Source organism: Falco rusticolus, chromosome 2 (assembly GCF_015220075.1).
Source record: "Falco rusticolus isolate bFalRus1 chromosome 2, bFalRus1.pri, whole genome shotgun sequence".
Taxonomy (NCBI): Eukaryota; Metazoa; Chordata; class Aves; order Falconiformes; family Falconidae; genus Falco; species Falco rusticolus.
The window spans coordinates 74,333,390-74,349,024 of record NC_051188.1 but is presented as its reverse complement, the minus strand read 5'-3'; the positions used below and the strand labels follow the sequence as shown (position 1 = coordinate 74,349,024).

At 47.1% G+C, this 15,635-nt stretch overlaps 2 protein-coding genes across 4 annotated transcripts in view; both read left to right on the top strand.

Annotated features, from left to right (window-relative positions):
- The first annotated feature begins 4,681 nt into the window (after nt 1–4,681).
- Nucleotides 4,682–15,635, top strand: part of DHRSX (dehydrogenase/reductase X-linked) — a 167,926-nt gene continuing 156,972 nt past the window's right edge. The window contains exon 1 of the mRNA XM_037376342.1: nt 4,682–4,825. Coding sequence (XP_037232239.1) covers nt 4,714–4,825 — 112 coding nt within the window. The 5' untranslated portion in view covers nt 4,682–4,713. The remainder of the gene's footprint in view (nt 4,826–15,635) is intronic.
- On the top strand, nt 4,720–14,527 carry ZBED1 (zinc finger BED-type containing 1). Of its 3 annotated transcripts, none has more exons than XM_037376339.1 (2): nt 4,720–4,825; nt 12,167–14,527. In XM_037376339.1, the coding sequence occupies exon 2, from the start codon at nt 12,218–12,220 to the stop codon at nt 14,303–14,305; it is 2,088 nt and encodes a 695-aa protein (XP_037232236.1). In that variant the 5' UTR covers nt 4,720–4,825; nt 12,167–12,217; the 3' UTR covers nt 14,306–14,527. The 3 variants fall into 3 exon arrangements, with proteins under 3 accessions (XP_037232236.1, XP_037232238.1, XP_037232237.1); XM_037376341.1 differs by lacking the exon at nt 4,720–4,825 and adding an exon at nt 5,348–5,530; XM_037376340.1 differs by lacking the exon at nt 4,720–4,825 and adding an exon at nt 5,654–5,751.

Genomic DNA, 15,635 nt, shown 5'->3' with positions numbered 1-15,635 from the left:
TCAAAGGGCTTTTGAAATTTCATGTATGTTAATAAGTTTATCTACTTACAGACATTTTCAAATAAAGCCCCAGAACTATGTGAGAGCTGATTTCCCACTGCTCAAATAATGCTGGTTAGTTCTTGCTACATCTAGAATTTCCAGATGTTTTGTTATTCTTTCAGCCAATTCACCAAATCAAGTTGCCGAGTACAGTTTGCAGGCTGCTAATACTCTTACTGAACTCTAAACAGATTTACTATTTTTAAGTGTTTTATGACAGAAGTTGTTTTTTAACAAAAGCTTGTATATTTTTGTTAGCAGCTCACCTGCTTTATATTCCTGCAGAATTTTTGTATGTAAACACGTTTGGAGATTTTATTTTATTTTTTTTTTTGTTATTGCTTTTATCTACATGCCTTCTTCTGACTTTTTGGTCTCTGAGTCTTGACTGAACTGCAGGAGGGATGCCCAGATCTTACCTGATATGAAGTATGAGTATATTGGGGGGGATGCAGCCCCAGCCCCAGCTACTCATGTTTCAGGCTTTCCAGACCAGATACATCCTGAAAGTGTGACACAGGCTGAATACCCAGATGTACAAATACAATAGTTGCTGCAGAGACAGTGGCTTTAAAAAAACAAAACGCTCAGCACCAGTAATAGGCACACTATGTTTCTTTCATTATAGCTGAATGGTTTGAGCATTTGGTTGAAGAGGGAAAGTCATCCCTATTCCAGGACTCCATTTGCACTTATTAGTCTGTATTTTGTCCTATTCTTCTCTAGTCTAAAAAGGATAGGCTCTTCAGTGAATATGGACTGGAACTTTGTCCCCTTGATCCCTTGAACCTAAATGCTAGGCTAAAACCCCTCAGATTTCTTTACTGTGTTCCTGGGCTTCACATCCTTATGACTACAGCCACACCAGCAAGGGTCAGTTTTCCCCAATGACACGATTTTCTTGAAAAGTGAAATATCTGAAAAAGACTGGGAGGGATCAAAAGCCATCCTCCTTCATGGGCAAATGCTATAGTACCAGTTCTGTTACGCAGAAGGTTGGTGGTCTTACACTCATCTACTATGTCCCACTAAAGAAAAATAAATGTGTCCCATCAGATGGTTGCCCTCAGCAGAGGAGCCTGCTCTCGCTCCCTGGGACTTCCTACTGCATAGCTTGCAGACACCTCTCCGCTTGGCAAAGTTTCTTTCCCTTTCCAGTTAACCGACCCTCCCCAGGCCACTACTGAGGATGCCTAAGAGCTTACTGCTCCATATGGTCCTGCTATGCCCAAGTGCCCAGCATTAGGCAAGATGCTGCCTATTCTAAGGGGTACCTAAAATGACTCTTTTTTGCAGAGGGGGAAAAAAAACCCATATGCAGCCTGTCAAAATTGTCTGCAGGTGCTCAAAACTCCACATGAATTCCAGATGCAACCCCAACAGACTGTTTCCCAGCACTGCTTAATCTTGTGAGCACCTCCCTGCTGAACCTGAAAGCTCCTCGGGCGTTTAACTTTATTCACCCACACATGTTAAGGAGATCCTGTTTTGGGAAGATAGGCACTTATCTCTTGCCTCAAGTCCCACTGCAATCCAGCTTAGGAAGACAGGCATTTAAATCCCTTTTAGAAGCCTGAAAAATTAGCAGCAGTCAGAATTATGTCTGGCTTCTTCCGGCATGGGCCATCAGCTTCGACATACGTGCAAAACGCAGAGAGCACGTCTCAAGCTAAGCACAGGAGTGGACGTGTACATTTTACTGTTTGAGAGGGATTGATGTGACAGTGTCGACATCTTAGGAGACTGCCCCAACTACTATGTCATGCTTGGGCAAAAAGCATCGACCTTTCCTACTGAACTGGAACCACCGCATGGTGGATACGAGGAGTTGTTGGCTCCAAGTTCTCTTGGGGAGCAAAACCAAGGGGAGCAAACTCATATACTTGGAAAACATGTGTTATACAGAAGATTGTCATGGAACAAACAAGGAAAATAGGGCATAACCTCATAACCCTCCTCCCCGTGCCAGAGAGCCTCTGAACTGCTAGGCTAACCTTGGGTTCCCTTTTGTCTGCTCTGATGTGGCCCCATGTCTTGTGCATTCCCAGCTGCACAGGCTCTCAGCTGCAACACCTACCATCCACGCTACCTGATGGTTGCTGATTATGCCATTCCGCTGGGAAGTTTGAGCTCAGGGCTTAATTAGAGTCTAGAAACATCACCCACTTCCTTTCTTATAGCTTTATGCATCTTTATGCAAAGTGTGGGTGGAAGCACTGTGATCACATACTGCTTCATTAGCGCCAGTCCTGCAGGAGGGACAGATAGGCTGGAGCAAGTATGGATGGGGTTACTGGCTTCCAACGACTTTGCAAGAGGGTATCTGTGCTCTAACCGCAGGCTGGCTTTGCCTGCTGGCACTGTGAGTTCACTTGCAGTCGGTGGAAAGAAGGAAGCACTGTAAGCACCTCAAAGGAAGCAGTCATCATCTTCTGCAGGTCTTCAGAAGCGCCTCTCTGTCCGCTGCCTGTACAGCAAAGCTGAGGGAATTAGATTGCTCCTTTCATCCCTTGCAGGGCTCAGACAGTTAAGATTTCATTGAGGTAATAATGCCTCAGCGAAGTATTTAAAGTAGATGGACAAGATTCCAGCCCAAATACTCGAGGTTTCTGTTAACGATTGCAAGAAAAAAACCCAAAGTATCAATAAGATGGTGATTATTGAAAAATCAAGTTAAAGGGTGTATCAATTTAAATTAGGATGTATTCTAACACACTATTTGAAAAGAATCAAAAGACCTACAGTCTTCTGTTAATATTTTCATTTCTCCTCTGTGCCCCATCAGGCTTTAGAAAAAATAATTAACATTAACAGAGCGTTGAAACAAATTTTCCTCATCCTTTCTGTGAAGCTGTACTCATGAACCACAGAGGGTTGAAAATTTTAACACCTTGTGAAAAAGTAGTGGGACCAATAAGACCATAATGTTAACCCATTGGTTGTTCCCCAGTTAGTCAACTCTTTGGATAGTGTCATCTGAGAAAAGGTAGAGGAGTATTTATCGCCTTATCAATTGATTTTATTCTAGAAAACGTGTGAAAGCAATTACATTATTTATATACACATTGTGTAAATATACTGTAGGAAGTTTCAGTTTAATGTTGCAAAGGGTTTTCATTAATGCTGTAGTTCTGAGAAAAGGATGTAAACAACATAAAGGAGTAGAGATTTGATTTTTACTGAGATAAGCTGAAAGAATTCAACTTTACTAAATGATAGTGTTTCTTCTTTCATGTCATTTTATGTGATGCTCTTTCTACCTACTCCGCGCACGGTTGTGAAGAATATGCATTAATAATGAATCCTTTATTGATGTGACTTCATGATGTTAATTATTTACATTTGCATAATTCCATGCGTTAGTAATAAAAAAAAACATTCACCAGAGATACATAAAATTAAATGATTGGGTTTGTCCTGGAGCAACTACACACCGCTTTTACTGTACGCATATTTCTGACAGAAGACAGAAAGTCAGTTCTGCTGAGCGATCTAATCTGACATTGAAGAAGTATATCGTTAATTGTATTTTTTCTAGGAAGTACGTTTGCTTTTTTATAAAGGGGAGGAGGAGACTGCGTTTCAAACGCACTTCCAGAACTTTGCATGGCTCCCCAAGCCAAAACCTTACCGAAGGATTTGAAACCGACTATGTAGGTCAGCGTCTCCTCCCGCGGAAGGCCTGCTCCCATTTTTTGCCTTGCCCCGGTACTGGGGCTCATCCGCGTTTATGCAAAGCCGCCGGCTCTGTGAATGAAGCCCGCGCCGCCGGGGCCCGGGCTCGCTGCCCGCAGCCGGAACCGGCCACCTACCGGAGGGACCGCTAGGGAGGACGCGGTCTTCTGTCGCCGGCGTTCGGCGTCTTAAAGAGTCAGGCTGAGGATTTTAAACTGGCAGCAATAAACCTTCGGAATAAACCGCGTGGTACGCCAAGCGTGACTGCAAGGGCGCGCAGTCAGGCCGGTAGGAAGGCTCCGTACGTACACGGCGCTTGGCGACGGCCGGACCTGCCCCTGCCAGAGCCGCGGCCAGGCGGGGGGACGCGCGGCGGGTGCCCCAGGTGCCAGCGGTCGCGCCCAGGCCAGCTGCAGCCGCCCCGGCCCCTCGTCTGTGCCAGCGAGGGCAAACCCTGCAACCGCCCAGCGGGCGCCTTCAGCCGCGGCATTTCGAGCGGGAGCCGCCCGCCCGGTCCCCGCCCCGGCGCTTCTAGCCCCGCTCGTCGCTGTAACAGACCCGGCGCTGGCCGCCTCCCCGGGCGGCCTGTCACACCGCCTGCCAGTCACGCCGCCCCCCCCGCTCGCTGCTGAGTCACGCCGCCGCGCCGCTCCGCTCGCCCCCTCCCCAGCTCCCCGGGCGCCCCGGCGGGGGCCGAGCCACCGCCCCGCCGCGGCCGGCCGCCGGTCCGCCCGCCGCCGCCCCTTCCCTCCCCGCGCCGGCCGCGGCGCGGCCCTTCCCCCGCCGCACATGCCCAGAAGGGCGGGAGCCGCGGCGCGCCCCGGCGCTGCTGTGACAGCGGCGGCGCTTTCCCTTCCGCTGGGTGGGGGCCGCGCCGCGCCCCCCCGGCCCGGCCCGGCGGCGGTGGCGAGCCACCGTGCCACGCACAGGCCGGCCGCTCGGCCAGCTCCTTCCCCGCCTCGCCCCGAGCCAGCTGCCGCGGGACGGGAGGCGGCCATGTCGCTATTGTCTGCGCTGGTGCCCTTGCTCCGGGTGTACTGCATCGGCCTCCTCGTCATCCTGCACCAGCTGCGCCGCCGCCTCCGCCCGCGCAGCCCCCCGGCCCCAGGTGAGCATCGCAGCCGGCGCCGCGGGGCGGGGCGGCTGCGGGACGGGGGGTGGCTCCGGGCCGGGGGCGGCAGCCCCCGCCGCAAAGAGGGGAAAGTTTGCCGCACCTTCCCCCACCCGCCCCGGGGAGGGCGGCGGGTGCCCGGGAGCGCGGGGCCGGCACCTCCGGGGAGCGGCGGGGCCTGCCCGGGCCGCACAGCACAGCACTGCCACGACCTTGGCCCGCTGCGGAGGGGGGCCCGGGCCGCGCCGCTCCCCCCGCACCGGGGCAGCGGCTAAGGCACCGCGGCGGCCCGTGCCCGGGCGTCGCCGCCGGGCTCCTCCTCCGCCCCCCTCCACGGGCCGGGCCGGGCCCGCCGCGCCGCCCGAGGGCAACGGCCCGGGGGGGCTGCGGCTGGCGGGGCGCCCTTCCCGCCCCCGCCGCGCCGGGCCCCGCCCTCGCCGCCGCCGGCGGCCGTCAGGCCCCGGCCCCTACCGCCCCGTCCGGCCCCCGGCCCGCGGCCGCCCCGGACGCGGGGCGGGGCGGGGGGCCGGGCCCGGGACGGGCGGCTGGCTGCACGCCGGCCTGACTGCGGCCTCGGGAGGCGGCGTGGGGGCTCCGCGGGCCGGGGGTCCCCACTTCTCCTCTTCCTCTTTTTTGCCTTCTGACGGTTTCGCCTCAGACCTCGGCTCAGAGCCGCGCGGCCGCAGCTTCCCTCGGCCCCAGGTAGGTGCTTGGCAGGCGGGGAGCGGCGGGCAGCCTCCCGCTGGCCGGGCCGCTGGCCGGGCGCTCCTGCCGCCGCCGCCGGCCGGTCCTCCGCCCCGCCGCCTCGGGACCGCCGGCCCTGACCTCCCTGCCCCGGCCGCCCGGGAGGGGCGCGCACCCGCGCTCTGGAAGCTTAAACTTCGATACCGGCTGTCACTCGCTCGCAGCCTTCAAGCTGACGGGTGAGTGACACTTGTAGTTTTCTCCAAGGGTCCTCAGGTCCGTCATTTGATGGAGAAGTTACGGTTTTGCCCTTTTCCGATCTGGGTCAACAGCATGTTTAATGCTTGCTAGGGGAAGGTTTAGTTTGCCAGAAAACAAGAGATCTGAGTTTCCTCTTTCCTCATGTTACACTTGAAAACTTTAAAATGTTTCCGAGTTTGTAAACTTACAGCGAACTACGTGTCCGGACGGATGCGCAATGTATCATCAGAGCTGAGCGTACAACTGCATACAAGTCAGTGCCTTTAACTTTCTCTGCTCGGCAGCAAGTGAGCCTTTGTGGCTCTGTCAGTAGTTTTAACCAGTGGAACAGGGGGGGAAAAAAAAGTCTTGGGAGAGCATGGTGTTTCGGTAAGCAGGCGAGGATATTGTTTTAAAGAATATCTGAAGTACTGGAGAGGAGGTGGGACAGGTACACTACACAGCAAGAGCATATTTGTGCATTTCATCACTCATGGCATCCTTGGGTAGCATTTTGTCTGCTTTTTATTAATTCCTGATCCTTCTGTGATAGGCCGGGATTCTTTTTTTTCATTCTCAAAAGACAGTGATAAAACCCCTAAACAAATGAGAGAACCCTAGTGACAGAAAGGGCATATCTGCCTACAGTTTGAAGTCATCTGAGCATTTTTCTAGCGTTAGTTTTTCTTGGCAGAGCAAAGCTGGGTATTGTGCCTAGGGTGTGTAACACTTTCCAAATCTTTTTTTCGAACTACAGAGAAACAGCATGACAAAAATGTGACCCGAGTATTTTTTGCAGTCTGTTCTTAGCTATTAAAAAAAAAAAAAAAAGTATTGAATTTGGAAGTGCTGGAGGAAGGCAGTGAAGATCCAACCTGGGAAATGTCAGCTGCCTGAGTAGGACCAGGGCAGATCTGACAGCTGTGAAAATTTTTCTTTCAGCCCTAACTTGGTTTCTTCCAGGGACAAGTAGTTTCCTCGTAGGATACTTGTTTGCTTGGAGTTGCCCCTTGGCAGTTACCTGCTGCCTTGCTTTGACTTGCTGTGTCCGGCCGTTGCTTAAAAAAGTGAATCAGCTTGTCAACGGGAACTTTTTTACGCAGACTAACCTTGTTTCCATAATAACTTCAAAATAGCAACTGCAGTGCAACAAAAAGCAAAAGTGTTGGTTAGAGCATGCTTAATTAAAGCTTGGATCAGTAAACTACACTAGCACTAAGAAAACATCAAGTACATTTTCCAGATAGTAATCTAGAAAAGTGCGTATGTTTAAAATTTTCTGTATCTTTTTGAAAGGGAGTCTGTAACTCTCACAAGTACAGGTGTTTTATCGTCGGGGTGCCTTCCCTGGGAGAGCCTAGAGGGAAGAAATGGGGCTGGGAAGAGCAGGGCAGCAGTCATCCAGGCCTCCAATCCCATCTCCTTGGCCCCAGTTCCCCTGTCAGGTTTCCCGGTCTTCGTGCGCCCGTGGTGCAGCTCTCCCATGGAAGGTTTAAAACAGAGGGATGCCTGGTGGCTCGTCCTTGAACTCTGCGGGTGAGCAAAGGGGTCTGGTGTTGATGCAGCCCTTTGGCCTCCAAATTTTCCAAGAAAAGCTTGCTTTCTTGCACTTGCCAGGAAGAAGCGTTGTGGATTTCAATCCAACTAAACCAAATTTGTTTTGTTTTTCTTTTCTTTTTCTTTACCCGAGCTTAGAGTTGCACACTCTCAGCACATGGGCTTTCACATGGCTTTTAAAAGTGACCATATGTTTTGCCACATCCTACCGGGGGTTCATCTAATTTTTATATGTGGGATTCAAGACAGTTTTTTTGGGAAAGAGGGTGGTTTGAGCTCTGAAATCTAGATTCACTGCAAAAACTTAGTGTTTGTTTCAAGTTGCAAACTGAAAAATTAGTAATAGTTGCTATCGAAGTGAGCCTTCCCCCAATAAAGAGTATTGGAAGTTGGTCTGATATTCTGATCTTGAAGCTCAGGGAACGGAAATACAGAGCTGGGAGGGTAAACGGAGTGCAGTCAGTGATTGCTTCGCTAACTAAAATCAGCAGAAGTAAAGGGGAACTTATGTTTAACTTACGTTAAAACATTTTTCCAAGTACCAATTGCACAGACAGTGTAACTGCTGATACATAGTGTAAACTGTGTTAGTTTTCAGTGGTCTAAATAATTACTAGTTTCATTAGAAATTACTGCCTGTATTGTTTTAGTTTTTTTACAGTGTTTAATCTTAATTATTTTGAGGGGGGAAAAAAAAGCCCTGCATGACTAAAGATCCTGATATAAACAGCTTTTTAAAAAGAAAAATCTAATCAGTGGATTAGTAAAAGTCAAATTAGTATTACTTGTGACACCAGGATATTAACACTTGAAATGTGGTCACTGAAAGTCATCCTACTGATAACAAAAATGGTCATACAGTCTCTTTTGGTATTTTAAGAGCTTATCAAGGAATTTATTTGGCATCTTCCTCCTGCATTTTTCTCTTCTGCTGGTCATGTTTCATTGAAATTTGAGGTAGAGGAAGAATAAATGCTGAATGTTTTGTAGTTTAGAAGTCTTTGTAGTTAAATCTGGTACCTGTGATGTGTGGAGAACTGGCTCTGAAGAAGGTGGTAATGTGGCTGAAGTTTAGAAGGCCTTAAAGACTACTCCCGTCCTTAAGTGATTGAAATTTCATACATATTTTTCATTTGCCCCAATTTCTAGTTGTTCAGTATCATAATTTGTACCAAGTTTCTTTACAATTAATTGTGAAGAAATAATTTGGGAACATGCATCTTTTAATTTGATTCACGTATCGAGGGCTTTTTTTAATGATTAAAGTATAATGATAGACTGAGCACTTCCTGGTCAAAGCTGTATGAGCGCTAGGTTGTAAAATATCCAGAGGTGGGTAGAGAATCAACCAGGTAGGAAGGACTGACGGCAGGCAAAAATGAAGTTGCATCTAACAATTAATCCCTCTCCCCCATGCACGCACCTAAGAGTTAGATAGTCTCAGAAGTGAGGAAACAGTCATTTTATGGTTGCCCCCGTGCTGAATGAGGCAAGGGTTGTGCGACGACGATACCTACCGTGTAATTAGGGAGGGTGCCATCGCTGTGTGTGCACAAGGGGGCAGAGCTAAGGTTGCACGGTGGCTACACGCCCCGCGTTTCCTCACGTTCCCATGCTTGGTTTCACAATCCGAGTGACTCTCGTGTGGGTTTTGAACCTATTTTCTTTGCCACTGGGGAAACCGAGCCCTGCCTGGTGCAAGGGGTAGCACTGTTGCCCTTTGCAACGTATCTAGTTGCTGGTGTTTCAATGTTACGGCCCTGCCCTGGCGAGGGGAGTCACAGGTTTGTGTTAGGAGAGTGAAGAGGGGTCTGAGAGGTGTGAGGAGGCAGCACAACCTGCCCCAGGGAAAGCAGAGATGAGGTGCTAGGGCAAGGAAACTTGGGCCTTTCTTCCTCCTCCTCCTCCTGTGGCAGCTAAGCCCGCTGCGAGGCCAGCAGAGGATCCTGTCTGCAGGCTCTTAAAAGCCTCAGCCCTGGTACCAGCTGGTGGTGTTGGCCAGCTGCGTGGAAAGGCATGCATGGCGAGGAAAACAGCAGCTTCTCCAAACCTGCACTGTGTTTCAATGTGGGTGGGAATTCAAGGGAAAAAGGAAGAGGCACGTTTGTTAGCCTGGAGGCTTTTGTGTGCAGAAGGGTTTTTCGCCAAACCAAAGTAGTGCTGGTTTTTTTATCATGGAAAGTTCAGCAAGCTGAAAGAGAGCATTTCCTTCAGCTGCCCTTGTAACAAGCTGTGGGATTTCCCAAAGGCGGTGAGGTGCTTCATTCACAAGGGATTTCATTCTGCAAGGTGCTGGTGTCCAGTTTGGGTCTGAGTTGAAGCTACTCCAGATGTTCCCAAGCCTAGGCTATGAGCACTGTTCACCAAAAGAGGAAAAATTTACCTTTTCAGATAGAAAAATGGGAGGTATGTTTTTTTGGTTTGGTTTTTGCCATTTTTTTTTTCCCCTTCATAGTACCAGTTATGCTGTGTAACACTGGAGGAGAGACAGGGATGATTAGCAGTTTATATTTGAGCTATTACAACAGCTGAAGTGTGGTTTACAGCATTATAATAAAGGCTGTGTTATGTTGGCATGTCCTTAACTGTGGCAATGCTACTCTGTGCCACTATTGCCAAGTGCCAGATCCAGCTCAACGATGGCAAAGCTGTAACATACATAAGAATGAAAGGTGGGGTGAGTTTGTAACACTCCCTTGCTCTAAAATAACTTGTATTTTATCAGTGTGTGATGAACTTTTTATGATCCAAGGTGTGTCATACTGATTTTAAATATTAAAGATGCATCAGCTCTTTTATTACAGTGGCTTCCTCCTTGCTTTTAGGAACTGCCACGTAACTGCAAAGGAAACTGTAGGATTTAGTGAAATTCTGGGAGCCTCTATACTCCTCAAGATACCAGGTCATGGATTGAAATGGAGTGATCTAAAAACAGTAACACTACATACCGATACAATATATCTTGTTAATGCACAGTCTGATGCTGTGGCAGGTTTACATCATTGTACATTACGCCACGTTGTCTTTCAAAATCATCAGTTTTTGTGGAATTGCATACCTTGTTGATGATAGGCACATCTTTGGAATGAGGGAGCATTACCACGTTGAATCAATAGTTTATTCTGGCAGCTTAAAAGGCACTGAACGAATCACTGTAGAGGGCATTGCTGGCAGTCAGAACATTGCCCCCCTCAGGGGAAAAAACCCCAGGTCTACACCCAGAAGTAAATCTACAGAACAAATTAGGTAAAATGTTTGCCCTGCATCTCTTGTTCTGTTTCTAAACCAACAGCTATGTTTGAATGAATATGCTTAGTCTTGGTAAACCTGTCTTTGGTTTTTCATTCAAGACATTCAGAAAGTGCTGCAAAATACCAACTATAGTTCAGAGAGAAAATAGCTTTTCTTGGGAATATTCATCAACAGCAGAAAGCACACCAGCGAAGCTTGCACACGTATTTTTTGGAGATATTCCCTTGCAGCAATACGAACAAGTCAGATTGTTTCTTCCTCCTCCAACCAGCCAGTCTTACCACCCAGGGACTTCTGGGCTTGGGTGCAGGAGCAGCTCCTGATGGGCAGAGAAGGAGCAATGCCATTGCTTTCAGGCTGGCTGCAGGGATGCTCCCAATGTTTCTCTTCTGCTCTCTTTCCCTGGATTTTTGTGAAGGGGGCTGCATCTGTGTTTAACTGATTTACTTCCTTCTTCCCAGTCCTGGCCAGGCCCCTGGTGAAGGGCTTGTTGTCACAGGCGCTCTGGTGGTGGCGTGGAAGAAATGGAGAAGCGTCAGCATGCAGTCATGCTTTGCTGTGGCTTGGCTTTTTGGTGTAGCAAAATCAGCTCCAGTGGGTGCCAGCTGCCAGCACTGTGCACAGAGGCGCTGTAGGGCTCAAGTAGTGCTTGCACATGACTGCACAAGAAATGTTTTCCTGTGCAGATACTGAGGTACAGATTGCCAAGTCTTGGCTTATCGCCATGCTCATCTAGAGTGTTACCCCCTCCTGACTTGTGCAGCCTTTTGAAGAAAATACAGCAAAATTATTTTCCAGCTGATGTGGATAATATTTATTAGTGCTTCCATGTCTGCTTTTCCTGTAATTATAATGCACTGTTATTCCAGGAACCATGATTGTGAACTAGTAGTTCAGGAGATGGCTTTGATTTCAGAAAGAGGACAGGAAAGGTGTCAGATGCGTATTGTTGATCTGCATGTAGGTTCAAACTCCTTTTACTTCAGTAAGAAAACATTTTTACATTTCAGAAGAGCAGATAATGCTATAACTTGCATCACAGTTGGGGTTTTTTTTCTGGTTTTTTGTTTTTGTTGTTTTTTTTTTTAAGCAAATGGTGGAACAGTTTGATCCAACTAACAAAACTTCTTTCAAAATAAACAAACAATAAAACCTTTGCTCCTTCAGTATCAGGTTTCAATTGAAATAAATGTTAACAGTGAAGTTTAGTAACTCTTAGGCAAGAGGATGTGGGTCTAGCCCTAACTATAACTTAAGAGGCAGGAAAATGTTATAGCAGATCACCAGTTTGTGTGACAGTAGTGCGTCAGCTTTGTGGTGGTACCCCTTCTCTACCCAGAGTTATGTAATTTGAGAAGCAAGATTTACTCGGGTCTTCTAGCTCAATTTCACAGCAGAATGTGATATATTAAAAATCTTTTAAATTCTTGACATTCTGATGGGCTTCTTGTAGATCACACTTCCTGCAAATCTCATCTTTAAATTTGCAAATGTAATTAGTAAGGTAGGTTTCTTGATACGTTTGCAGAAACGTTAATTTCACATAGTTAAGTGTGGTCAAACTTTTGCTTTCTCATTGTATCTTTATCTTACTGCCTTTATCAGGTACTCATTAATGAGTGAAGGATCAAAAGGTGGGACGGTGGCCAAGAAGCAATGGAGAATAAAAGTTTAGAAGGTTCCCCATCAGACCTAAAGTTAGTGGCTCACCCGAGAGCAAAGAGTAAAGTGTGGAAGTACTTTGGGTTTGATACCAATGCAGAAGGATGCATATTACAGTGGAAGAAGATCTACTGCCGTATTTGCATGGCACAGATCGCCTATTCAGGAAACACGTCCAACCTTTCCTACCACCTTGAGAAAAATCACCCCGATGAATTCTGCGAATTTGTGAAAAGTAACACTGAGCAAATGAGGGAAGCCTTTGCCACCGCATTTTCAAAAATCAAGCCGGAATCATCACAGCAGGTTGTGCAAGATAGCCTCATCATGAAGACCTACCAGAACTATGAAAACAAAAAGCATCAGGAACTGACATCTGCAGTCATCAGCTTAATTTGTGAGGGCATGTATCCTGCCTCTATCGTGGATGAACCCACCTTCAAGGCCCTCTTGAGAACAGCAGACCCCAGGTATGAACTTCCGAGCCGGAAGTACTTCTGTACAAAAGCTATTCCCGAAAAGTACAATGCCATTAGAGAAATTGTGCTGAAAGAGCTCACTGAGGTTCTATGGTGTGGCATATCCACAGACATGTGGAGGAGTGAAAACCAGAACAGGTCATATGTAACTGTCGCGGTTCACTTTCTCAGCAGCAGTCCTGCCAACTGCCTGGCTGTGAACTCGCGGTGTTTAAAAACATTTGAAGTACCTGAGGATAATACTGCAGAGACTATTACGAGAGTCCTTTATGAAACATTCATTGAGTGGGGGATCAATACAAAAGTCTTTGGTGCTACAACAGATTATAGTAAAGACATTGTGAAAGCTTGCTCCCTTCTAGATATTCCCGTACAGATGCCTTGTTTGGGGCACACTTTTAACGCAGGAATACAACAAGCTTTTCAGCTCCCCAAACTCTGCAGCCTTCTTGCCAGGTGCCGAAAACTGGTGGAGTATTTTCAGCAGTCTACAGTTGCGATGTACATGCTGAGTGAGAAGCAGAAGCAGCAGAATATCCTCCACTGCATGCTGGTAAGCGACCGGGTTTCCTGGTGGGGAAGCACACTCGCTATGCTGCAGCGCCTCAAGGAGCAGCAGTTTGTCATTGCGGCTGTTCTCGTGGAGGACAGCAACAACCACCACCTCATGCTGGAATCCAGTGAGTGGAATACAATTGAAGGGCTGGTGGAGCTGCTGCAGCCTTTCAAGCAGGTCGCGGAGATGATGTCTGCTTCAAAGTACCCAACGATAAGTATGGTGAAGCCACTTCTCCACATGCTTCTGAATACTACCCTGAACATCAAAGAGAATGATTTGAAGGAAATCAGCATGGCAAAGGAGGTGATTGCTAAAGAACTGTCAACCACCTACCAGCACACCCCTGAGATAGACATGTTCCTCAATGTTGCAACTTTCTTGGATCCTCGCTACAAAAAACTGCCTTTTCTTTCAGCCTTTGAGCGGCAGCAGGTTGAAAACAGAGTGGTGGAAGAAGCAAAAAGCCTGCTGGAGAAAGTAAAAGAAAATACCTTTAGGACTGAAGAGAAATTCTTCACAGTTTCAGAAGAGCCCCCTGTAAAAAAAATCATCATCTCCTCTACTCCTCCTCCTACCAGTGTCATCAACAACATGCTTGCAGAGATCTTTTGCCAGACAGGAGGTGTGGAAGACCAGGAGGAATGGCATGCTCAAATCGTTGAGGAGCTGAGCAACTTCAAGTCACAAAAGGTCCTCGGTTTAAATGAAGACCCACTGAAGTGGTGGTCTGACAGACTAGCGCTATTTCCAGTTTTACCAAAGGTTCTTCAAAAATACTGGTGTATTCTGGCCACAAGGGTCTTCCCTGAACGCCTCTTTGGTTCATCTGCTAATGTTGTAAGTGCAAAGAGAAACCGGTTAGCGCCGGCTCATGTGGATGAGCAGATCTTTTTGTACGAAAACAGTCGGAATGGGTCTGAGGCTGAACCGGAGGACGAAGACGAAGGAGAGTGGGGTTTGGAACAGGAACAGATTTTTAATTTAAATGACTCGGTAAATGTAAACAACAATTTCTTTAATATCAGAGACAGTGGGTTTGTTTAACAGGACTGCTGCGGTACAGTTAATAACAAAGAAAAAAGTATTTGTCTTAAGTTACCAAAAATACTTCTGTTTTATGCTTTGAATGCTGTAAATATTGAACAGTTGTAACAAACTTGATTTAGCTTCCATTGTCTATGTTTTCCCCACTGTCTTAAAACATGAATGACTTGTGATTAAACAGCACTGAAATGAATGAGGAAATAAATTCTACAAAGACCGTGATTTCTGACTGTGGCCCAGATTTCAGAAAGCACTTACCCATGTGTTTCCTTTCCACTTGCTTCAGTGGGAGACAAACACATGCTTATGTGCTTTCTATCACAAAAATATTTTCTTGAATTAGGACCCCCAGCAAGGGAGTTTTTAAGATTTATGCCTCTGTTTGTGAATCCTGTGTGACTCAGGATGTTAGCTTTAAATTTTGGATTTTAAAACATTTTTAAAATCCATAAATCTGAGCAGTGGATATTTTTAGAGTGTATCAATGCTATGAAATGAAAAAAAAATATCTTGAGCCTGATTTTCTGTTTTCACTACCTCATGTCTTAGGCCTGGTCTATGCCAGAAAAGTTCAGCTGGTATATTTCTGTCAATTAGGGGACTGATGTATTTTTATTTTAACTGATACTGTGCTGGCATAGGCTGTAGTGTGGATGCACTTATACTGGGATAAGTTATTCTCCTTTCCAGTGCGGTGTAAATGGTATAAACACTTCTAAACTGGTATTGTTGTGTCCACGTTAGTCTGGTTTTACCATTTAACTGCAGCAGCTAAATGGCAAAACTTTTTTTTGTGTGTGTGTGTGTATGTGTCTAGGCAAGCCCTGATTGTAGTCTCTTGCGCTTTGACAAAGTGGTGACGAAGTGTGCAGGGTTGAGGTGGCGTTGTGTTACCTTGGCTTTGTTACGTTCTGGCTGATGCCATGCGGTGCGAAGCGGGCAAGGTATCGGCCCCTCAGCGGCAGTGGCGGAGAGAGGGAGGGAAGGAGGGTTTGGGGAGACGTGTACGGGCTGCGGGTCTAACATTCTGTCTAAGTTACAAAATCCTTAACCTCTTAATTTAAATGGGGACTTCGCCCAGGGTAGCTAGAAAATTTTGTTGGCAAGAAAAGCAAAATAAAAAGCTTTACTATTATGTAAATATATTTAAAAGAAGGGGACCCTTCCATTTCCCCACATGTATTTAGTGAGTCTTTAGGATTGTTTCTTATTGCGTTAGCACTTAAACCATCTTTTTTTTTTCTCCTCTTTTTGGTTCAGTTTGTAGAGTGGACTTTAGTCCCGTCCAGTCTAATGTTTGAGTACTGTTTCTGATTAGTTGTTGTGTATT

Bases quoted from the DNA above. Each gene is read 5' to 3' on its own strand.
- ZBED1 (XM_037376339.1), top strand. From the start codon at position 12,218: ATGGAGAATAAAAGTTTAGAAGGTTCCCCATCAGACCTAAAGTTAGTG.